This window comes from Nyctereutes procyonoides, unplaced genomic scaffold (genome assembly GCF_905146905.1).
Source record: "Nyctereutes procyonoides isolate TBG_1078 unplaced genomic scaffold, NYPRO_anot_genome, whole genome shotgun sequence".
Classification (NCBI taxonomy): domain Eukaryota; kingdom Metazoa; phylum Chordata; class Mammalia; order Carnivora; family Canidae; genus Nyctereutes; species Nyctereutes procyonoides.
The window spans coordinates 27,104,014-27,128,244 of NW_026575024.1; the positions used below are offsets into that span (position 1 = coordinate 27,104,014).

At 38.3% G+C, this 24,231-nt stretch overlaps 1 protein-coding gene across 1 annotated transcript; it reads left to right on the plus strand.

Annotated features, from left to right (window-relative positions):
- The first annotated feature begins 7,691 nt into the window (after window positions 1-7,691).
- DEFB116 (defensin beta 116) lies at window positions 7,692-15,184 on the plus strand. Its single transcript, XM_055346062.1, has 2 exons — window positions 7,692-7,758; window positions 14,946-15,184. Exons 1-2 carry the CDS (start codon window positions 7,692-7,694, stop codon window positions 15,182-15,184), a joined length of 306 nt encoding a protein of 101 aa, XP_055202037.1.
- Window positions 15,185-24,231: the final 9,047 nt, after the last annotated feature.

Below are 24,231 nucleotides of genomic sequence, written 5' to 3' on the forward strand. Positions count from 1 at the left end.
AAACCAATCACACCATTTAGTTCAGATATTCTTTTCCTAACCTTTGTATTCATCTTTAGTTTTGTTAAACCACATCTAGATGGCTATAAGAGAAAATGAGCCGTTGGAGTCCTATGAAATATAATGTGAGTGTAATTATATTCAGCCTGACTAGTAAACAATTCTATCCAATGGGCATATTCAGTACCACAATAGGAGGTGATACTTGAGATTATATTATTTAACATTTGGGTGATATTTATTTCAGTCTGTCGGAAGATTTGAAATTTCCCACCTCCTTTTTTTTTTTTTAAAGATTTTATTTATTTATTCATAGAGACAGAGAGAGAGGCAGAGGCTAAACCGCTGCGCCACTGGGGCTGCCCTCCCACCTCCTTTAAATGCAAACCACCCAATCAGTGCATCTGAAGTGTTACAAATTAAGGGGTTTCTTGAGCCTTAATCCCATATTCAGGACAATTTTTAGTTGGTACAAAATTCTATGAGGTTGAGATACTTACTTTTAAGAGAAGGAGACATAAAGCTATGAGCTGCATGTTTAGTACACAATAAAATGACTAGAATTATACTGGTCAGAATAACTAATAAGAAAGTAATGGCAGTCTGCCTCTCTTGCCATCAGTCCATTAGAGAATCTTTTTTCTTCATCTTGCATATTATTTTCAGTTACTGTCTGGAGAATATAACTTTGAAGTCATTTTTACTTATTTAGTATATATATGTATTTTTAGAAAAAAGATTTTATTTATGTATTCATGAGAAACACACACACACACAGAGAGAGAGAGAGAGAGAGAGAGAGAGAGACTGAGGTAGAGACACAGGCAGAGGGAGAAGCAGGCTCCATGCAGGGAGCCGGATGTGGGACTGGATCCTAGGACTCTAGGATCAGGCCTTGAGCCAAAGGCAGGCGCTAAACCGCTGAGCCACCCAAGGATCCCCTATTTAGTATATTTTTTTAATTGGAGTTTGATTTGCCAACATATAGCATAACACCCAGTGCTCATGCCGTCAAATACCCCCTTCAGTGGCCGTCACACAGTCACCCCATCCTCCCACCCACCTCCCCTTCGATTCCCCTTTGTTCATTTCCCAGAGTTAGGAGTCTCTCATGTTTTGTCACCTTCTCTGATATTTCCCACTCATTTTCTCTCCCTTCCCCTTTAATCCCTTTCACTATTTTTTATTTTCCCCAAATGAATGAAACCATATAATGATTGTCCTTGTCCGATTGACTTGCTTCACTCAGCATAATACCCTCCAGTTCTCCTTAATGGGAATTACCACCCACTCAGTCATAGATGCTGGTCTCACACGTAAAGCATGTATCCAGTTGTGCTGCTTTTTCACTTTGATAGTGATGTGAGTTACCAACATCTGAGAGGGTCCTGTCCAATGTGACAACAATTCAACCAATCGTTAAAACACTTAGATGTAGAGTTTGTCCCCTAGTCTGTGTTGAGGACACACCTTCTCAGAGGGAGGCTTCCATCATCTGGCCACACGGTGGCGAAATGAGCCTAGGGAAACAAGCAAATCTTTTCTGTTCGATGTGCTTTTTCCATGGTATCAGGGTAACAGGTTAGTCTTAAATCCTAAACTCACTGAACTTCCAAACATCAACTCCAAAGGAGAAATGCCATACTTGCTAATGGAAGTTAACTTTAATTTTCATAGAACCAAGGCAAGGCTGTTGATCACCATAAACCTATGGTTTGATATGTTAGCCAAATAATTCTTTTTTTAAATAAAGATTTTATTTATTTATTTATTTATTTATTTATTTATTTATTTATTTATTTGAGAGAGAGAGAGAGAGAGAGAGAGAGAGGGAGAACAAGTAGGGGGAGAGAGAAGAGTAGGCTTCCCACTGAGTAGGGAGCCTGACATGGGTCTCAATCCCAGGATCCTGAGATTATGACCCAAGCCAAAGGTGGACACTTAACCACCAAAGTTCATTCATTCTATTTCTCTGGAGAAGTAGGGATGATAAGGAGTGTGATAAGTTATTCGTATTTGTAAGGTCTTATAGAGCTCCTGATTTACCACAGAAATAGGAGGACTTCATCTTTTGGATTCTAGATGTTCAGGAAGTTGAAACACTGGGATGATATAATTCAGTAAGACTTTCCTCATCATTTGAGCATCTACTTTAGCCAATGGCAACACTTCTGGACATCCAGAAACCATACATACTATTACTAAACAGAATTTCTTACCTTCTGATGGTAGAAGCTCTACAATACTCATTTGCCCCCAGGTCCTAGGTAGCGTGGACCTCAGTGTGTTTCCTTGATGTAACTTAGCTGTTCCCTGTAAGGAAATGTTCTCACAAACAGCATATGTTTGTATCATTTACTGATTTGGTCTTTATACAAGAGTGGTATAATTCCAAGACTTTCAGAGTGTATTCATTTTCTTTGAATGACATTGCTGATGATGGCATGAGAAGCCATGTGTGCATACAGTTGAGGTACAGGAATAATACCATGGGGTAACCCCCCATATTCCTATGGTGCTTTTCTTAGCTCTCCTTGATTTCCATTTTTCAATTTGGGGGGAGTTGCATATTTCTTAAACTGTGCATAGGAGTCCCTAGATAGAAGAAATAGGGCTTCAATTTCCCTAATCCAAACATTAGTAGACATTTTTGTGCAAATTCATTTCCTTCAGATAGCTCATCTCATCTGGTATGAATTCTACAATGAATTACATAAATCTGTTTGGGAGATTTCAATAACTCTAATAAATTAGCAATTCATTTCCATGTGATATTTTAGTTCTCACTGATGTTAGAAAGCTCTATTTTTCCAGATAGTATGCAGGCCTCACACACATATTTACTGTCAGTAGAGATATTTTAAGAATGGGGGCTAATTTAAAGCTCATGTACCAGCTATGAGTAGTGCTGTTTGGCTGATTTTATGTTTGTAACAACATATCCTCTAAATCTTGTGAGGTCTGACTATGGCATAATATATTTTATATTTCCCTGTGTGTCTCTCATACAGGATCCATTAGTGAACCATATTAAATCAGCATTGGGAATAGAAATATTAGCAATAGCAGCCTGAGAATGAGTATCTTCTCTCTCTCTCTCTTTTTTTAAAAAGATTTTATTTATTTATTCATGAGAGACACAGAGAGAGAGGCAGAGACATAGGCAGGGGGAGAAGCAGGCTCCCTGGAGGGACCCCCATTCAGGACTTGATCCCAAGACTCCAGGATCCAAAAAGAAGACATTCAACCACTGAGCCACCCAAGTACTCCTGAGTATCTTCTCTTAACTGTGAGGCAGTCATGTTCACTACTCATCTTGGATCTGGCAATTGAAGAGCTGGGTTCAAAAAGTTCCACTTGACTAGAAAGATGAAAGATTTAAAAAATGGAGAGCTAGTGTTTAATGGGTACCCAGTTGGGGTTCCATCCCCTGGCTGCCATCATTCTACTTCCTGTCTCTGTGAGTTTGACTACTCTAGTATTTAAGTGGGAGCATACAATACTTGTCCTCTTGTGACTGGCTTGATTCATTTACCATAATATCTTCAAGATTCACCTATGTTGCAGCATGTGTCAGAATTTCTATCCTTTTTAAAGGCTGAATAATATTCCATTTATGTATACATAACATTTTATTAATCCCACCTTTTGGATGTTGAAAACAATGCTGCTATGAACATGAGTGTACTGATATCTGTTTGGATCCCTGCTTTAGTTTTTTAAAAATATATACCCAGAAAAGGAATTGCTGGATCATATGTTAATGCTATGCTTAATTTTTTGAAGGGTCACCATAGTGTTTTCCATAAGGCTGCACCATTTTACATTCCCATTCAGCAGTGTACAGAGTTCCAATTTCATCATTGCCAATATTTGTTTTCATTTTTTAAAAAATAAGACCATCCCAATGGGTGTAGAGTATCTTATTGTGGTTTTGATTTTATATTTCCCTAATTATATGTGATTTTGAGCATCTTTTCATGTGCTCTTGGCCATTTGTAAATCTTCCTCGGAAAAATGTCTATTCGAGTTCTTTGCCCATGTTTAAACTAGAAATCTGTTGAATTGGAGTAGTTCTGTATATAATCTAGGTATTACTACTTCATGCCTTTTTAATATCCTTATTAGATATATGATTTACAAATATTTCCCCCCATTTCATGGTTTGCCCTTTCAATCTTTTAATAGTGTTATTTGATGCACAAAAGTTTTACATTTTGATCAAGTTCAACATACCTAGTTTTCTATTGTTAACTGTGCTTTTGCTATCATTTCCAAAAAATCATCACCCGATCTAATGTCATAAGGCTTTCTCCCTATATTTTCTTCTAAGAGTTTTGTCGTTTTAGTTCTTATACTTAGGTGTTTCATCAATTTTGAGTTAATTTTTGTATAAATATGGGGTGGTGTTCCAACTTAGTTGTTTTTATTTTTTTGCATGTGAATACCCAGTTTCCCTAACATTATTTACTGAAAAGACTATTCTTTCCCCCATCGAATGGTCTTGACACCTTTGTCAAATTTACCTGAATGTATATGTGAGGGCTATATTTCTGGGCTCTCCAATCTATTCAACTGGTCCATATGTCTGTCTTTATATTAGCAACACACTGTTTTGTAGCACTGTAGCTTTGTAGCAAGTTCTAAAATCGCAAAGTATAAGGCTTCCAACTTTCTTTTTTTGAGATTATTTTGGCCATTTCAGGGCTTCTTAAGATTCCATATGAAATTTAGAACAAATTTTTCTATTTTTGAAAAAAAATTCTGGGATTTTGATAAAGTTCCATTGAATCTGTAGATTGCTTTGGGTAGTATTGACATCTTAAAAATATTAAGTCCATGGACATGGGTGTCTTTGCATTTATTTGTATCCTCTTTACTTCTTTGGACATGGTTTCTTTCCCTGTTTGGACTTATTGAAAGTAGGTTAATTTAAAGTCTTTATCCAGACAATTCAATGTATGGGCTTCCTCTAGAATACTTCCTATTGATTGTTTTTCCCTGTGTATGAGTCATACTTCCTTGTTTCTTTGTATGAGTGAATGTGTCAGAGTTTTTCAAAGCCTGTATGAACAATTCATTTCCTAGCCTTTCCTCTCAAGCTGTTTGATTAATCTGTTCCCCCCACCCAACCATTATTTATCTCCTCAGGCAGCTCTGACTAAAATATATGCCTGTTATTTTTTTTTAACAAATTCTCCCTAATAGAGTCTTTAGCAGTTAGTTCTGAGTCAAGTGAAATAAAGTCAAGTCTTTCAAGCCCATTTTGCAGGGAGCCACCAGATAGATCAAATGATGGTACTTCTTTGTTAGTGGTGTCTGTTCTGTTCTTTCCAGAACTGAGGATGTAGCCGATTACTTTCAAGGCTACCACTGAGTTTGGTAGTGGGAGGTGGTACTGGGTCTAGTAAAATGATAGAAAGCTCACTGTTTTACTGTGCCAGCCTTTTTTCTTAAATAAGTGCTCTCAGGCAGTTACACACCATTGGTCAATTTCCAGAGTTCTAACCAAGTTGATTCTGACCATTTTGCCAGTATTCTCACTGCTTTTATGGAGAGGTAAAATTTTGGCATTCTCAACTCCATCACTTTTTATTAATGTCACTCTAGATCTTCTACATTTATGGTAATTATTGATATATTAGGGCTTAAGTGTTCCAATTTTTATTATTTTTTTGGTTTATTCCCACTCTTTTTCTTTTCTAAACTTCCTGTGTATTACTTCAACAATGTTTAGGATTGATCCAGTTTTGCTTATAGTGGGCTTTTAAAAGTATATTGCTTTATACAGTTTTCTTAGTGATTGAAATATACATATGTAACTGATCACAATCTTCTGGCATGAACATCATGCCACTTCAAGTGCAGTGCAGTAATCTTACTTCCTTTTGGGTTTCTTTAGTCTCCTCGCTTTAACAATATAATAATCTAGGGTCACCTTGGTGGCTTAGTCCATTGAGTATCCAACTCTTGGTTTTGGCTCAGGTCATGATTTCAGGGTTCTAGGATCAAACCCTGGATCTGGCTCTGCGCTTAGTGGGGAGTCTGCTTGAGAATTTCTCTCTCCTTTCCCTCTTCACCTCCCCCCACCCTGCACTCTTCTCTCTTTCTCTCTCTCAAAAATAAATAAATAAATCTTTCAAAAAATCATAATAGCCTATTTTTTTACATACACTGAGCACTATGTCATATGGCACCAAAATTTTTGTTTTAACTATGAAATATGATAATGAGAATTAGAATAGTCTGTTATATTTAACTCTACTTTTACCCATTTTAATGTTCTTTTTTCCTTTCTAAATTTGCAAGCCTTCTTCTCTTATCATTTCCCTTCCTTGTTATTGAGTTGTATAAATTGCTTACATATTTTGGATATTAACCCCTTATCAGATATCTAGTTTGCAATATTTTCTCCCATTGTAAGTTGCCTCTTCATTTCTGCTCTGCCTTTAATTCAGTAACTGGAATGGTTAGTCTTTCCCTATTTTTTCAAGTGTTACAGTTGCTTATACCGGGAAGGCTAGTACAATTCCTTTTACCCTTGGAAGGGCTAGTTCAGTTCCATTTGCCTTGTTTCGGCAATATGTGGCAAACCTATGTTAGACTTTTGAAAGGAGCCTTTTCATTCATTTCTAGACTTCCATTCAAAAGACTGGAGCCCACCCATCCACCTTCCTTATGATTCGTTGGAATAAAAAGTCAATGTAGTTTCCTCTAAATAATCCTTTCATTCTTATTTCTCAAGAGATGAGCACTGAATTCCTCAAACTAGATTTATTGTCTCGAACAGTGAATTACTCTCTGACTTTTAGCATTTGATTATGTTTTTGTCTTATCTCTCATTTCTGTCCTTCCACTCACAGGAAGAATGGAAAACCGCAAAGACATATACTGTCAGACAGATATCATTTCTCATCTACGCTCTATGTTTTATCAGATGGGTGGCTTAGGAATGTTATATCACCTCTTCAAACATTCTCATCATCATCCATGAGGTGGAAAATATTATTATCTAAACTCACAGTATTGTCATAACTGTTCAGATCTAGACCACAGTATTTAGTAGAGAAACTGACACATGGTTGATTCATGGTAAATATTAACTGCCATTATCTTTGCCTCATGTCCTTTCCTCGCTTTCTCCATTTGTACTTCCCCTTCAGTTTATCTTCTCATCTTTTCTTTCATCATCATTGGTTTTCCCCCAACTTATTCCCCTTCTTTCTTGTTAATCCATGATGCCTGGTATTCGATCAGATATGTAGTAAGTACTACTGACAGAGAGAGGATACTACTCTCAGGAGGATAAAGACAAATGTTTAAGGAAGGACTCCTTATTTCTTATAATTATGTATTAGTTTTCTTATTGTTTGCTTGTTTCATTTGCTCATTCAAATTTGTCTCATGCAAAATGCCAACTGCCTCTAATTTGCCTTTGTTTCCTTCTGGGAAGGAAGGCCCACCTTGACATGGGCGCCTCTGGCAAATCTCCCACACGTACACAGAGTGCCCGGCTGAGATATGTGATACATGTTATCCTTCTGCCTGGCTGACCCCAGGTATGTCTCATTCCTTTTAGTCCATTGAACACAACCCTAGCCCATTTAAAAAACTAATAAAGGCAGGGAAGTGCCCTGCTGCAGTGATCTCTGTTCAGTTCTCTGCAGCACAGCCCTCCATTCTCTCAGGACATGTCAGTCATGAAGCCCTATTTAATGACAATCTCCTTCCTTCTGATCCTGGTTTGTAAGACTCAAGGTAACTCAGGCCTCTCTCAAAAGTTCTGGGGTCTTGTATTTGGTATTGTTATCTTGGTGACCTCTGAGATGACTCTCATTCCCATATCACAGGCACTACCTAAAGCCTTTCTGGTATCAGAAAGGTTGTGAATGTTATTCTCACGGTCCCTCTCATGTCAAGACCTCCCCTGGTCTACTCTGCCAAAATAAATTTAAGAGGCTGTTGCTCCTGTTGGGACAGTGGAGTATTGAAGAATGAAGGATTTTAGGTGGTGCTGTCAGTGGGAGGGGAGCTTGATGCATTCATTAGGTGTGAGAGATTGGATCCAAGTTGGGGAGAGTGAGTTGGGGGGATGGCATATGACCTTAGAGAGAGAGTAATATTAGAAAAATGAGTGGGCATGAGGAGGGGGTGAGTGATTCTGTTTATAGGATTGGGCCAGACTGATGTTCTGGTGTAGTCTGGAGAGGGAATGGTATTTTTGTTGAATGGAGCTGGAGGTGGAAGTGGGTAGAACTAAGGGTTAGGGTGAAGCTGGTGGATGGGCTATGTTTTGGATTGATGCTATGAATCAGGGATGAGTGGCTTAGCTAGTCATGTTTGTGTTAAATTTTATAACTGAGCCTTAGGTGGTTAGAAAACAGATAAAGCTGTGAGTTGGAGTTAGGTATTTGGTTTAAGTATGTGTGTTATCAAGCCAGGTATATGTGGGATTTATTTGGGTAGAGGTTGGCTTACTTAGCCTGAGTTTGAGGGTAATTACGCTTGAGAAAGACAGTCTCTCTCATTCATCATAGCAGAGCTCTATCTGTTGAAATGGGGGAGAATGAATGCTGTGTGAAATATATCTGGTATTATTTTCAAACTCTTAAAAAAAGTTTCTTGAGTGTGACTTTCAGGGGCACCAGAAAGCAATAAGTATAACTGTAAGTAGTGAGGAAAGATGAAATCGGGAGGCTGGAATATCCTCAAGAGTCTCTCCTCAAACCTTGGCAAGTGCAGAGAGACATGGGAGTAGTTTCATCCCAGCCCAGAACCAAGGTTGTTTCTCCTTTCTTGGGATGAGGTTCAGTTATGTTTTCTTTTTTTTTTATTTTTTTATTTTTTTTTTCAGTTAAGTTTTCTCCTCCTTCTCCTATTCCTCCTTCCCCTTCCCATCTTCTTCCTACTTCACTTTCTCCTACCCCTTATTTCTCACCCTGTTTCATCCTCTTTACTTGAGAGACACTTGTTCTCATGTTCATTAAAGTTCAATTCTCACATTGGAACAGTATGAGAAACCATAGGTAGTTTTGCAAATAACAGCAAGAAAGGAAGACAGCCTTCTATGCTTCAAAAGTTGTACATAGTGTTGCTTCCTTAATAACCATTTAATACTTTCCACCTGGCAGAATTAATGGGCAGGAACTGTTCGGAGCAACCTTTTCTAGGATAATCAAAGTCATTTTTTTCCTTTCATCATCCCAAACATATACTTAGGAAATTCAATTTTTTGAATGACGACTCTCTCTTCTAAATCTATTTTCCTGGTGTTGAGGTGAGTGCTTTGCACAGAGTAGGTTTTAGTAAACATTTATTGAGTGAATGCATATATAAATAACTTATGCCTAAAAAATATGGGTAGGAAGAACCTCAGAAGTTGGGTGGGAAAGGATCATGTTTGGGATACACAGGTGGCAGAGAAATCATGTATTACATTACTTTTGGCTTTGGATAGGATTGTCAGAAAGAGATTGCTAGAACTCATACAGCAATTCAGCAGCGTGGCAGTATACAAAATCAATGCACAGAAATCAGCGGCATTTCTACACTAACAATGAGACTGAAGAAAGAGAAATTAAGGAGTCAATCCCATTTACAATTGCACCCAAAAACATAAGATACCTAGGAATAAACCTAACCAAGAGGTAAAGGATCTATACCCTAAAAACTACAGCACACTTCTGAAAGAAATTGAGGAAGACACAAAGAGATGGAAAAACATTTCATGCTCATGGATTGGAAGAATAAATATTGTGAAAATGTCTATGCTACCCAGGTCAATTTACACTGTCAATGCAATCCCTATCAAAGTACCATGGAGTTTCTTTACAGAGTTGGAACAAATAATCTTAAGATTTGTATGGAATCAGAAAAGACCCTGAACAGCCAAGGGAATACTGAAAAAGAAAACCAATGCTAGGGGCATCACAGTGCCAGATTTCAAGCTGTATTACAAAGCTGTGATCATCAAAACAGTTTTACTGGCACAAAAACAGACACATAGATCAATGGAACAGAATAGAGAACGCAGTAATGGACCCTCAACTCTATGGTCAACTAATATTCAACAAAGCAGAGAAGACTATCTACTGGAAAAAGGACAGTCTCTTCAATAAATGGTATTGGGAAAATTGGACAGCCACGTGCAGAAGAATGAAACCAGACGATCTCTTACACCATACACAAAGATAAAATCAAAATGGTTGAAATATCTAAATGTGAGACAAGAATCCATTAAAATACTAGAGGAGAACACAGGCAACACCCTTTTTGAACTTGGCCATAGTAACTTCTCGCAAGATACATCTATGAAGGCAAGGGAAACAAAAGCAAAAAATGAATTATTAGGACTTACTCAAGAAAAAGCTTCTGCACAGCAAAAGAAAGTCAACAAAACTAAAACACAACCTACAAAATGGGAGAAGATATTTGCAAATGACATATCAGATAAAGGACTAGTATCCAAGATCTCTAAAGAACTTATCAAACTCAACACCCAAGAAACAAAAAATCCAATCATGAAATGGGCAAAAGACATGAACAGAAATTTCTCCAAAGAAAACATACACAAGGCTGACAAGCACATAAGAAAATGCTCTGCACCATTTGCCATCAGGGAAATACAAATCAAAACCACAATGAGATACCACCTCACACCAGTGAGAATGGGGAAAATTAACAAGGCAGGAAACCACAAATGTTGGAGAGGATGTGAAAGAAGGGGAATCCTCTTGCACTGTTGGTGGGAATGTGAACTAGTACAGCCACTCTGGAAAACTGTGTGGAGGTTCCTGAGAAGCTAAAAATAGAACTGCCCTACAACCCAGCAATTGCACTACTGGGGATTTACCCCAAAGAAACAGATGGAGTGAAACATGGGGACACCTGTACCCCAATGTTCATAGTAGCAATGTCCACAAAAGCCAAACTGTGGAACGAGCCATGATGTCCTTGGACAAATGAACGGATAAAAAAGATGTGATCTATCTATCTGTCTATCTATCTATCATTTATCTATCTATATACACAATGGAATATTACTCAGCTATCAGAAAAGACAAATACCCACTATTTGCTTCAACATGGATGGAACTGGAGGGCACTATGCTCAGTGAAATAAGTCAATCAGAGAAGGACAATCATCATGTGGTTTCACTCATACGTGGAATATAAGAAATAGTGAAAGGGATTATAAGGGAAAGGAGGGGAACTGAGTGGGAAAAATTAGAGAGGGAGACAAAGCATAAGAGACTCCTAACTCTGGGAAACAAACAAAGGGTTGCAGAAGGGGAGGTGAGTGGAGTGGTGGGGTAACTGGGTGACAGGCACACAGGAGGGCACTTGATGGGATGAGTAGTGGGTGTTATACTGTATGTTGGCAAGTTGGATTTAAATTTTAAAAATGTAGGGACACCTGTGTGGCTCAGCCGTTGAGCGTCTGCCTTTGGCTCAGGGTGTGATCCCGGGGTCCTGGGATCGAGTCCTGCATTGGGCTCCCTGTGGGGAGTCTGCTTCTCCCTCTGCTTGTGTCTCTGCCTCTCTCTCTCTTTCTCTCTGTGTCTCTCATGAATGAATGAATAAATAAATAAATCTTTAAAAATTTTTTTAAATGTAAAAAAAATCAATAAAGCAAAAAAAGAGGAATGTCAGAAAGAGTCTAGAGCATATGTTTTGTTTTGGATTTATGATATTTTAATTTGCTCTTAATGCAAGTCCAAAGTGGGAAATGCTCTGGGCAATGTCTAGAGGTCAATGTGAGAAGGTCAGGCAGGGTTTGACTCTCACTTTAGGCAGGAACCCATGCATATTTTCTGGGACACCTGTGCAAAGCACCCTTGCTCTGGCTTCTTCTCAGACCTATCAAATCAGAATCTCTAGAGACTTGATGTGATTATACCTAACAACTCTCCAGGTTATTGTAAATTATTACACATTAACCTCCTTCTTCACAAACACAGTTGAGATTTTCTGATCTGGTGCAACCTCTCTCATCTCATTTCTCACATTGGGAGATTGGGTAGGAGCACAGAGGGTGCTGATATTTAAAAGCAGGTCTCAAAATATGGAAAGAGCCCAAATGTCCATCGACAGATGAATGGATAAAGAAGATGTGGTATATTCATACAATGGGCTACTACTCAGCCATCAAAAAGAATGAAAATGTTGCCATTTGCAACAACATGAATGGAACTAGAGGGTATTATGCTAAGCAAAATAAGTCAATCAGAGAAAGACAAATACTAGATGGTTTCACTCATGTGAAATTTAAGAAACAAAAACAGATGAACATAAGGGAGGGGAAGGAAAAATAAGATGAGGGAGGCCAACCACAAGAGACTTAATTCTAGGAAACAAACTGAGGGTTGCTGGAGGGGAGGTGGGTAGGGTAATTGGGTGATAGGCATTAAGTATGGCACTTGAAGTAATGAGCATCAGGTGTTATATGCAACTGATGAATCACTAAATTCTACCCCTGAAATGAATAATGTACTGTATGTTAAATTGAATTTATTTATTTATTTGTTTGTTTGTTTTTAAAAAGATTTCATTTATTTATTCATGAGAAACACATAGAAAGAGAGAGAGAGAGAGACAGAGACACAGGCAGAGGGAGAAGCAGGCTCCATACGGGGAGTCCGATGTGGGACTTGATCCCAGGTCTCTAGGATCACACCCTGGGCTGAAGGCGGCGCTAAACTGCTGAGCCACGGGGGCTGTCCTGTTAAATTGAATTTAAATAAAAATTTTTAAAAAAGAATTTAAAAACAAACAAACAAACAACATAAATAAATAAATCTGGTCTCTGACTTCAATTTGGAGACAGAGGGATGATCAAAGGAGGCCTTAACATGATGTGGGTGTTAATTTGTAGTGATCCGGAGTAATATAGGGTTAGAACAGATGCAGGATTGAGAAACTAGAAATATCTAGGACAAAACCTTTGTATGTTTATTTAGCCACAGTAAGCAGAATCCTCCTGGGCCTGTCTTGGCCTGTTTTCCATGTGGAGAGAGTGATGGAAAAATCAACTTGCCTGATTCTCATTCCTGGTGTCTATGTTCCTATTCATCCTCTGGTGACTACAAAGAGGAGACCTTGGGTACCCTGGCTTCCATCCACTGTATTTGGAAGAAAATGAAAGTCCACCAATTCAAATGTTAGCCAGAAGAGTGTGGGTATCCCTCTAGCAAGGCCTCCTGTAGACCTGCTCCTTTTTAAAATAGGATGGTGCCAAAGAGGAGAGGTTCCATGATGAGGGTTCCATGATGCTGATGAAATGCAGCAGTACCATGATGTTGGAATATGGGTGAAGGGGTACCATTTTTTACCTTCTTGCTCTGGTTAGCCAGCAGCCTGGGTGATGTAGCAGCAATTGAGTGCCTTCTCTGGGCTGGAGTACCGATTTCTGGGCAGTTCATATATACACCAGCAACCAAATGCTGTGGGATGTCTATCACTAAGGCATTTTCTTTTCTATTTTCTTTCCCCTCACATTCTCTGACTTCATCTAAACTTGGGACATTTTACTTTATTTTGTCAAAAAATTATCAAGTTGTCCTTTCTTTCCATGCAGGAAATAATATCAGATTTGCTTGTCCAATTTTTATTAATGTGCCTGGGCATTGGAGACCTCTTCATGCTTAGCACTGAGTACAAGGCCTGTTACAGAATGACTGCTAATAAATGGGTGTGAAAAGAGGGGACGGGTGGATGGTTGAAGGTCCTGGAGTGCTCAGCTATGGATTTTGGACTCTATTGATAGCTGAAGAAGTCCTTGTGCCTGAAGATATCATGCAGGAGGATGTCACTCCATCCTAGAAATCCTATAGAGAGTGGCAAGGAAAGCACATGGGCTTAATATCATATAGAGAAGTAACTGAATCCTATGTTGGTCAAGTACAAGCTATGGAAATGTGGACAGGATAAGGAGCCTCAGTGTCTTCATCTAAAGAATGGGGGGAGAACAGTAGGCTTTTATAGAGGTTCAATGAGGTATCATTTGTAAAATGCCTGACATATAGCTGATGTTGGACATACAATAGTGATTGTTAGTATTATTTTCTTTCTAATGACTCCTTTGTCTTTGAAAGTTCCAATAGGTAACTAATACCATTGATGATTCATATTTATAAAAGGCTGACAAGTGTCAGGAAATTTGCCACCAGGGTATTTTCAGCTAAAGAACCTATATACACATCACATATCTGGATGACTGATATATAACTATCAATACTCCCACATGGGCTGTAACCATTTGTGGAAAGTATGTGGTAGAGATTCGTACAGTGAGTACATTTGTATATCCTCAATTTATGTGTATATGGACATGTGCATATGTGCCTGTATGAGCATGCCAGTGCGCTGCATAGGTACATATAGTATCTGTTTCTGTGGGGCCAATGTGAAAATATGAGTGGTATGTGTTTGCTCAAATGTTTCACAGGCATATTAGGGGCTCAAATATGTGTGTCCTGCCTTAGAGCGGAGCCTGGCTGTCTCTGATAGAGCTCGTGTGAGGCCACACATCTGTATGGGCACTTGAAAACATGTCCAATATGTGCTCACAGGGGCCGCCCTTGAGAAGCCGTGGACCCTCAGGAAAAAAACTTTCTTATCGACAACACTGTCTAATATTTCATTACTTCTTATTATGCACCAGATACTCTTCTGAGCATCCTATATATGCTAATCTAACCATCACAAATGGTAAGAAGCGGGCTCTATTATGATTCCCATTGTGAAAATGATGCAGTGGTGGGCCAGAGAATGGAAGTAACTGGCTTAAGGGTGAGGAGCTATGATGATGGAGCCCCGATTTGAACTGAGGTGGTTTTGACTCCAGATCCTGCTAATCTTCTCAGGGCTTGTTCTCTTTAAATCATGCTTCCCCACTCCTATTATTACTGCTACAAGGAAACTAAATATGGCTATGTTTTCCTCAGGTGACCTGTTCAGATCCCAGTATGGCAAGAGCCAAGAGCCTTGGATTCCATGCCAGCTTGACCATGGCATGTGCAGAAACACCTGCAGAAAAAATGAAATTCAATACTTAACCTGCCCTAACAATCAAAAGTGCTGCCTGAAACTTTCTGTGAAAATAGCTCGTTCTAACAATATGAAGGATTATGACCCCAACTCCAACTTGTCAGTTACAAACACTTCAATCTACTCAAGAATTTAAATACCACCAACCTTACCTCCTCCTGAGTGATTCTTCCCTCATTCTGGAACACCTTACCTTCTCCATAAAAATGCATTTCTTCTCATGTGCGTGTTTTTTCATCTTTGAGCAGTCATCATCGGACAGGGGAAGGTTAGGCTGGAGCTTGGGAGCAACAGAGTATAGGAAAGGACCTTGCTAAGAAAGCAAACAGGATGCCAAAATAGCTCTATAAGTATTGAAGGTGCCAAGGATGGGAAGAGATCACATTTCTGCTCTGCTTTGGTACCACCAAGAGTGTTGTGATTCATTTTGGAGGTTGCAAAAGGATAGGTGACAAATGGATTGAGTCTGGATGATCTAGTAAATATGTATGGGAGATTCCCGAGTCCTATGAGTAAGCATTATAGGATCAGGACAAGGACAAGAGGGTTGCCTCTAAAATCTAGAGAAACATCCTTGTCTATTGGCATGATATGGTGTCCTCCTCAGTAAAAGCCAGAACCATACAGATGGATGAATATAGAATTGAGTGTAGGAATCTGTTGGACAAATTAGGGCACCTTTTTCTAAGAGGTAGAGCTGTTGGAACGTGAACTAAACAGGCTTGTCCCTGAGGATTCTCCTGGTTTTGAGTCTGGAGGACCATTTCTGGGTGTGAGAAAGAAGTGGTAGTGGTTAAAGGGGGATTTGGAACAGAAACTGGACGCTGTAGTTGATAACCTTTACGATTCTTTCATTCCTGAGAATTTAGGGATATTGTTTTTCTACTCCAAACTTAGTCACAACTAATAGTTGACATGCTATGGAATTTTCATTGTATTATGTATACTCTACTTCCATGGCTATTGTTTCATCTCTCCCCCTCTTTGGATCCAAAATTCTAGAACCAGTGTTCCCAGCTAAGTCCTCTAAGTTCCAGATTCCTAATCTCACTGCAACTAAGACAAATCTGAATTTTGAGCACATTACTTCACTGAAATGGCCCTCCTTTTGCTCACCGATGCTTTCTTTGTTGAAAAGCTTGACCATTCTTTGGGTTTTGTCATTTACCACTTTGCCTCTAACCACCATTTCAACATTGTTTTCCTTTCTTGAAGTCTTTGTCATGTTTGCCTTCATTTCTCTCTTGAGTGTCCCCCTTAGTCATTTTTGGGGGTTTCTTCTGCTGCCATCTGCCGTATAATATTTTTTTGTCATCTTCCCTATTTTTTCTCTCTTTTCCACCATAGACATTTTACCTGCTTTTCCCATTATCAGACAAATGACAATTTCAGCCCAAACCAATGTATCAAAGGCCATGCACTCACTAAATGACCACTTTATAGAGTTGGATTGTAATTTTTACGGGACTTAGAAGTCTGGTGAGAAAATTTAATGATGGTTATATCTTTGAGATTCACTGACACTCAGACATATTTGTCAGGTAGCAGATAGAGGTTTGGCAGAAGCCAGGTTTCAAGAAGGCACATGGAAATTTTCTGTCCTAAGTAGCATGATTAGACACAATTTTTAATATTTGGTCCCAGGTTCAGCACAGTTGAAATGTAATACTTCAGACTTTCTTCTTTATCAGTTTTTGTAGAGGGAAAATGATTGTGGAATTCTAGACTTAAAGCACAGATTTCCATTTCCTTGGTTTTTGCATGTCTTAGAGAAAGAAGCATAAATGTGGCGTCAAAAGGTTGTCCCCTGTTCCCCATCACTGCTCAGAAGCTATATGATCTTGGGCAAGTTGTATTTACATGTTCAACCCAGACAATATCTCTGAAGCCCAGACTCACATACTGATTTGTGTATTTGCTAGGTTCTCTTGGGTTACTCAGCCATCTCAGGTTCAAGTGACTTAAACTGAATTCCAACTCTATTTGCCTGGCTTTTCCCTGTCTTTCATTTTGAGTAATCAACACCTACAATCCATCCTATTGCTCAATTCAGAAACTTGGGTTCATTCTGAATCCCCCGATTCATGTCAGTTCATGTCCAAACCATTAAGATGTGCTTTTAGTTACAACTCGATTCATCTCCATTTAATGATGAAATCAGCCTTTGCATAGCCAAAAAGAGAGGGCTCACTATTCGTAAAGTGAAAAACCACAACTAATTAGGAAACCCTTAATGTCTCTTTTCCTTGAATGGACATTTTTACTCTTTTAGGGATCTTCAATTCCATTCACCTTTTCTTTTCTCAACAAGTAATGTGATTTCCTTTGTTCAAACGTGTATTTGTCTGCATTTTGATTGCTAATAGTACTCTTATCAGATACTGTCTTTGGTGTTTGCTATTTTGAAAGGTTCACATCATTCTCCCCAGAAGATCACCAGTTTCTCTCATCGTTCCTTCTCCAGTTTCACTTTCTCCACAGCTCAACAACACAAATCTTACAGGGATTTTTAGGTACGTTAAGTTACAAAAGAAACCCTGTAATTTTGATGTGTTAAGCGTGGGGGTGGTGTGATTCCCGGCCCCTGCCTGGTGGGCATTCTACCTCTTCCTTCCTGAGAAACAATTCTAATAAATGACAGGCATTTATTTTAAACTTTTGAGTCTGGTCATTCTTGTGCAACAAGTTGGCATAGTTTGTAAGATCCAAGGAAGGGTGGAGGTGGAGTGCAGGATGTGGACTGAATTCACACACAGTCTTAACTTTCCAATCCTCCTCTGTATCTCCATTCCATGGCTCCACGCCTGAGCTCAGAAAAGCTTTGTATTTCAGGTAGGGACTATTAACCGAGTTCATCCATGTACTTTGCCTGTCTGTTAACATTCACTGCCTACACCCCAGAAAACTCAGGTCTACTGTTTTTTAGGTAAGACTCTACTCTGTGGGGTTATTAGCCAAATGGTCAAAAAGAAAGCCTGATCTCTGTTGAGCTTATTTTAAATGACAATGTCACTTAGTATACTGTGGAATTGGTGGCCAGAGATTATCTCAAACTAGTATTATTTTCCTGCTTTATTCTTAGGGCAGGATGTTCCAAAATATCTAAGAGAGATCACTCAGGGTGTGATCCCAGCATTCTAAGATTGAGTCTCACATCCGGCTTTCTGCATGGAGCCTGCTTCTCCCTTTGCCTATGTCTCTGCCTCTCTCTCTGTGTGTCTCTCATGAATAAATAAATAAAATCTTAAAAAAAACTTTTTCAGCAGATTTACTCCATTTTATGGAAATTAATTCTCCTGCTGTCCAAAATATAACAGATTTTAAAAGAGAACTTCTAGTCAGAGTATGTTTAGGATTACAAAGGGCAAAAGGGTAGATGAAGTGACTGTTATGTAAACAATAAAAATGAATCTAGAAGGAGGCACTGAGTACATGTTAACATTAAAGTCATATAATGAACAACTCTGTGCTAACATGTAAAGTAATCTGTATCTTAGAGATCAAAGAATTTATTCCTTTCAAAGACAAAACAAAACAAAACGAAACACCATTACCAAGCAAAAGCATTTTGGAGTATTACATATGCATTGTAAGTCTTTTGAAAAAAAGCTATGTTCAGAAAGGCACCACTCTATCAAAAATTGTTAAGAAAAATGATCCAAAATTAAGAAATAAGTGTAAGAGATTACTGGATGTCTTTTCAGAGGACTGCTGGACATGATCTAATAGATCCTTCTGGGATTTTAAGTCTACTAAGGGTATTAAATAATTTTCTACCAACAAAGTCTATTTAGAAATTGTGTGTGGATAAAGGTTATCCATAGAAAACTGATATAATTGCAAAAATTCTTTTTTGAGAGTCATACAAACTATTCTCATGCATAACAATGCAAAGATACAGATGCAGTTGATGCATCTGGATGCCCTTGTTTTCTGTGTGGTGGGAAAGAGCCTTGAACATTATAGTTTATTGCCCTTCAGGATACTAAACAGGTTTACATCTATTTGCAAATTTACTTCAGAGTTCATTTGGCTGATTATAATTCATCACTGTTTCCCTTAACCAGTCTTAACATCTTACTGGTTTCTTCATTCTTTATGAGTTGAACAAAATCATTGAAATTTTTTCATTTTATATCTACATGTAACATGTTTTTAACTTTCAGAACTTGATACTATGCTTTATGTTTCATCACAATAAAGACACGTATAATGAAAATATGAAATGTGTGGAATTTGTATTTGTGGTTTGATAATCATTTGCAAGAAAAGCTGAATAATACTGTCTTAGTATGAAACAAAATTATATAAATTAAACTGTTTTTAGACTTACTATACATTTTTTCTAGTAAGTTATAAAAGCATCTGGACAATTTTAATTTTGGCCTAATACAACCAAGCTATAGATCAATAACTGACAATATGATTGGGCCTCAGATCAGGATCTCCTCACTGGATAGGACTACTGTGTTGTCAATTTGTCAGTCTTTTATTTATTTAAAATGTCAGTAGCATTTTCTGTGTTTTTCTAAAAAGATCTTTCTTAAAACAAGGCCAGAAAGATATTAACCTATATTTCCTGAATATTTTAGTTTGTTTTGTTGTCATTTTTTATAATTATTATTTTTAAGTAGGCTGCATGTCTAGCATGGAGTCCAATGTGGGGCTTGAACACATGACCTTGAGATCAAGGCCTGAGCTGAGATCAAGAGTTGGATGCTTAACCAACCAAACCACCCAAGTACCCCTTAATTTGTCTTTTTTATCTTTTTTTTTTTTTTTTTGTCTTTTTTATCTTTGAAGCTCCAACTATTCCCAGAGGATCTGGAATGTAGTTGGTATTCAGTATGTATTTGTGGATAAGTGAAAGAAATTAACAATTTTCAGCCTTGCTTTCTTTGCTTCTAAAGTTTTTAAAATTTACTTTTTATATTAAATTTTTAATATGGAGTAGATTTCTTTTATGTTTATGAGAGGCAGGGATATAATTGCACTTTCCTGATAAGTACCACCAAATTTATAGCTGTACTAATTGGCTAGTCTCTTTTCTCCACTGATTTTCTATTAATGTTCATCGTATATCAAAATTCCCTATATACACGGTCTATTTCTGGGCTCTGTATTTTGTGCCATCGGTCACTATGTTTATCCTTGCATCAATATTTTCTATCTTAACAATTATAGTCACATAAATAGTTCTAATATATGGTAGGTTAAGTCACCATTGTGTTTATTTTCCTTTAGAAGTTTCTTAGCTATCTTGACCTTTATCCTCTACACAGTTTTTTTTTTTTTTCAATTTTATAAAAATATGTTGGGATTTTGGCTGGCATTACGTCAAACCAATTTGGGAACAAGTTATATCTTTACAAAACTGTGTCATCAAAAGGAATGAAATCTAGCTATTTACAATGACATTTACAATGAACTAGAGGATATTATGTGAAGTGAAATAAGTCAGTCAGAGAAAGGTAAACACCATATGATTTCATTCATATGTGAAATCTAAGGAAAAAAACAAATGACTATAGGGGAAGAGAAGGAAAAAATAAAATAAGGTGAAAACAGAGAAACAAACCTTAAGAGACTCTTAACTCTAGGAAACAAACTGAGGGTTGCAGGAGGGGAGGTGGGTAGGGGGGTGGGGTAACTGAGAGATGGGCATTAAGTGTCGCGGCCGGCGCGAGAAGGTCCGGATTCAGGAACCGAGGGCAAGGGGATGAGAAAGAAACAAGAGACTAAAAGTTCATGGGATAGGAGGTTCCATGCGGCTGATGGCCGCAATGGACAAGCTTTATTTTTACATGTATAGTTTATATAGCTTCTATAAGCAGATGACCTATTTCTCTAAGGAGAAATACATATCGTGGACGAACATACATTGTCTTTAAAACTAACAATAGCTAGAACACCGCAAATTCCTGTCACTTGTTCTTAAGCAGTAGAGCATGAATGCCACATTTAGAATAAACAATGAGGTTTGTTCATTAAGTAATGACTACCAAGGCAGTCATATGTCAAGCCACTTCCTTGCTCACTTTATGGGAACTTGTCCCAATAATATTTTAAAGGAGAAGCAAATATGTACTTTTACTTCGATAAGGGGGAAGAGCTAGGTGCAGTCCCAGCGGGTTGGCCAGGCATGACAAGGAGCCTTTGCTCAACCCGGAACCCTGCCTCGCACCGCAGGACTGCGGGTTGGCCAGGGACAACAGGGAACTTTAGCTCAACTTGGAACCCTGCCTCGCACCGCAGGACTGCGGGTTGGCTAGGGACAACAAGGAGCTTTGGCTCAACTTGGAACCTTGCCTCACACCGCGGGACGGCTCCCGACAATTAAGGAGGGCACAAGAAGTAATGAGCACTGGGTTTTGTATGCAACTGATGAATCACTAAATTCTACCTCTGAAACTAATAATACACTATTAATTAAATTGAATTAAAATAAAAACATTTTTAAAGACAAAACAGAAAACCAATTACATCTTAATATTCATAAGGGGGACGCCTGGGTGGATCGGCGGTTGAGTGTGTCTGCCTTTGGCTCAGGACGTGATTTTGGAGTTTTGGGATCCAGTTCTACATTAGGCTCCCTGTGGGGGGTGGGGGTAGGGGGTGGAGCTGCTTCTCCCTCTGCCTATGTCTCTGCCTCTCTCTGTCTCTCTCATGAATAAATAAATACATTTTTTAAAAAAAATGTTCATGATGAGGGACGATTTGTTCATTTAAGATCTTTCAATGCCTCCTAGCAGAACCACATCTGAAGACATGGCTTCTACGTGTGCTGAGGTTAATTAAGAAAAGAATATGATGGGACTTAATGGTTACACTTAGAAGAAACTTATTTCTCTTTTCATACCACTGATTAGACTTGCATTGCCAAGAAAACCATAAGACTTTACTGAGAATTCTTTGACTTCCTGAGAATTAGAACAACTCATGGCCACCATCTTTGAGCAGAAGGCAGGCTTTAAAGGCTGCATCACCTCACAAAGAGGTATGCTGTCTGACTTCAGATTTGGCCAGGAAGAACACTAGAAGAGGTGAAAACTTCTAAAGTGAAATCAGCATCCATAGAAAACAATGACGACAAAGATTTTTTTCCCAGAAAATTTGTGCCTCATAAATTAAATGTCCCTAGTTTTACATTGGTGGCACCTGCCATACCTGAGCTATCTGGATTCAATTTGGATTGCCTTGAACCAGTGACTTCTGTGGGCCTTCTATTCGTCTCTTTTTTGAATGGAAGTCATTGTCTTGTCTTTGTTTCATCATTTTTTGTCTAGTGTGTGTATCAGGGAAAGGAGCAGAGAACCTTTTTTGGTTTATAGGTCACAATTAAGAGGCAATAATTGTGAAAACCGATTACCTGGAGATCCTGGATTTTTGAGCTGGAGACAGTGGCTAGAGAAGACTCTGGCTTGTCCTGTCATGAGAGGAGGAATGCCCTGCATATAGGAGCAAAAGTGAAATAAAAATTTGGTAGGCTGGCAAAAAGTGTCTAGGTATTCTTAAATTCTATTTCTTATTCCTGTGTTCATAGGAAGACTACACATTCTAGCCTCCTTTGCAGTTAGTTAGCCAGGGGCCATACAAATAGTTCTACCAATAGAATAGGGACAAAAATAAAATATGCCACTTTAAGGCTTTGCTCCTAAAAGCTCTGATGAGTCATCAGCTTTCCCCATTCCCCATATTGTGCAATTGAAAGCAAAGTACTTAAAGATTGCAGGGCCACGAAATGGGAAGAATCAAGATGCCTGAGTCACCACTTGGGATCACCATCCTGAGGCAACCAGGAGAGTCAGCTGACTAGGAATGGAGTGTGATATGAGCAAGAAACTAACTTTATTTTCTTGAACCAGTGAGTTTTCAGGGTTGTTTGTTTTAGCAACTAGTATTAATAATCATCCTAATCCATGTATTTTAAATGACTCATGAAGGAGATTCTAGGCATTCCAGGCAAGGACAGATAAATCCTTCTCCATTATCTGCTTCATTCCAGATTTCTGACATTCAATTTTTTTACATTCAATTTTTAGTAAGTGTGTTCCACTGAATGTGTTAGATCACCATAATTTGTAATTTCATGATGGAGTTATCTGTTGGATGGGAGGATGCACATGGCTGGATGGTGGATTTTCCTGGGAAATAATGGAATTGTTTGGGGTAGCCTATGGCTTTTCTTGGTGGAAATTTTCCCCTTTGTCACATGTTATCTTTCCTTTTTTTTTTTTGGTCTTTTTTGAGAGAGAAAGTGCACATGCAAGCAGAGGAGGAGGCACAGTGGGAGAGGGAGAGGGAGAATCCCAAGCAGCCTCTATGCTCTAATTCTCATATTTCTGATATCATGACCTGAGCTGAAATCAAGAGTCAGATACTTAACCCACTGAGCTGCCCAGGAATCCCATGTTTCCTTAACTAAATTTTCAGTATTTTCTTTAGCCTTCATAATTGCTGCAGCTAGTTTTTGGTCTCTACTGCCTGGAAAGCAGAAGGAAAACCACCAATAACTCAAAGCTATCAATGAACCAATCATAATAATAAATGTAATAATCTAAAAATACATGTGAAGAAGGATCTATAAACTTAACAACTGTGGCCAATATATATGATCATGTGTGTAACACATCTAGCTCAGGCCTGATACATACCTATTTCCTTGTATCTCATACATGTTTTCTTGCACATTCCAACACTTGTAAAATTTGGAGGCATTGTACCATCAATGTTAAGAGCACCTTGCTAATCAGCACACATTGGAATAAGTTGTAAGTTATGTGCTTGCTTAATCACTTTGAGAAAACAACCAACACTATGATGTTTTAGTGTGCCTTGAAATTTTATTGTCATTTTAAAAATTATTAAGGAAGTCAAGGTCACTTATAGAGGTTCTAAACAGTAGTTTGGGAATATGATCCAATGCATAATTCTCAGGGGTTAAAACTTTCATTAATATTTTATTGATATCTTATATACTTTCCAAATGAGAAAAAGATATCCAGGAATGAGATTGTTCCAAAAGACATAATTTTTGCAAGCGCACAGAAAATAGGATATGTCATGGCCAAGCCAATGGATAACTGAGTAAAAATTAAAGTGTAAATCACATTCCTTAGTTTATTAGATTTTGTTACATTATTTTTGGCATTTTGCTGAACCAAGATAAATGGACTTATTTTT

Excerpts from the sequence above, each read along its gene's own strand:
- DEFB116 (XM_055346062.1), top strand. The coding sequence starts at position 7,692 with ATGTCAGTCATGAAGCCCTATTTAATGACAATCTCCTTCCTTCTGATC. Across the intron at positions 7,759-14,945 it reads CCTGGTTTGTAAGACTCAAG|GTGACCTGTTCAGATCCCAG; the intron begins GTAACTCAGGCC and ends TGTTTTCCTCAG.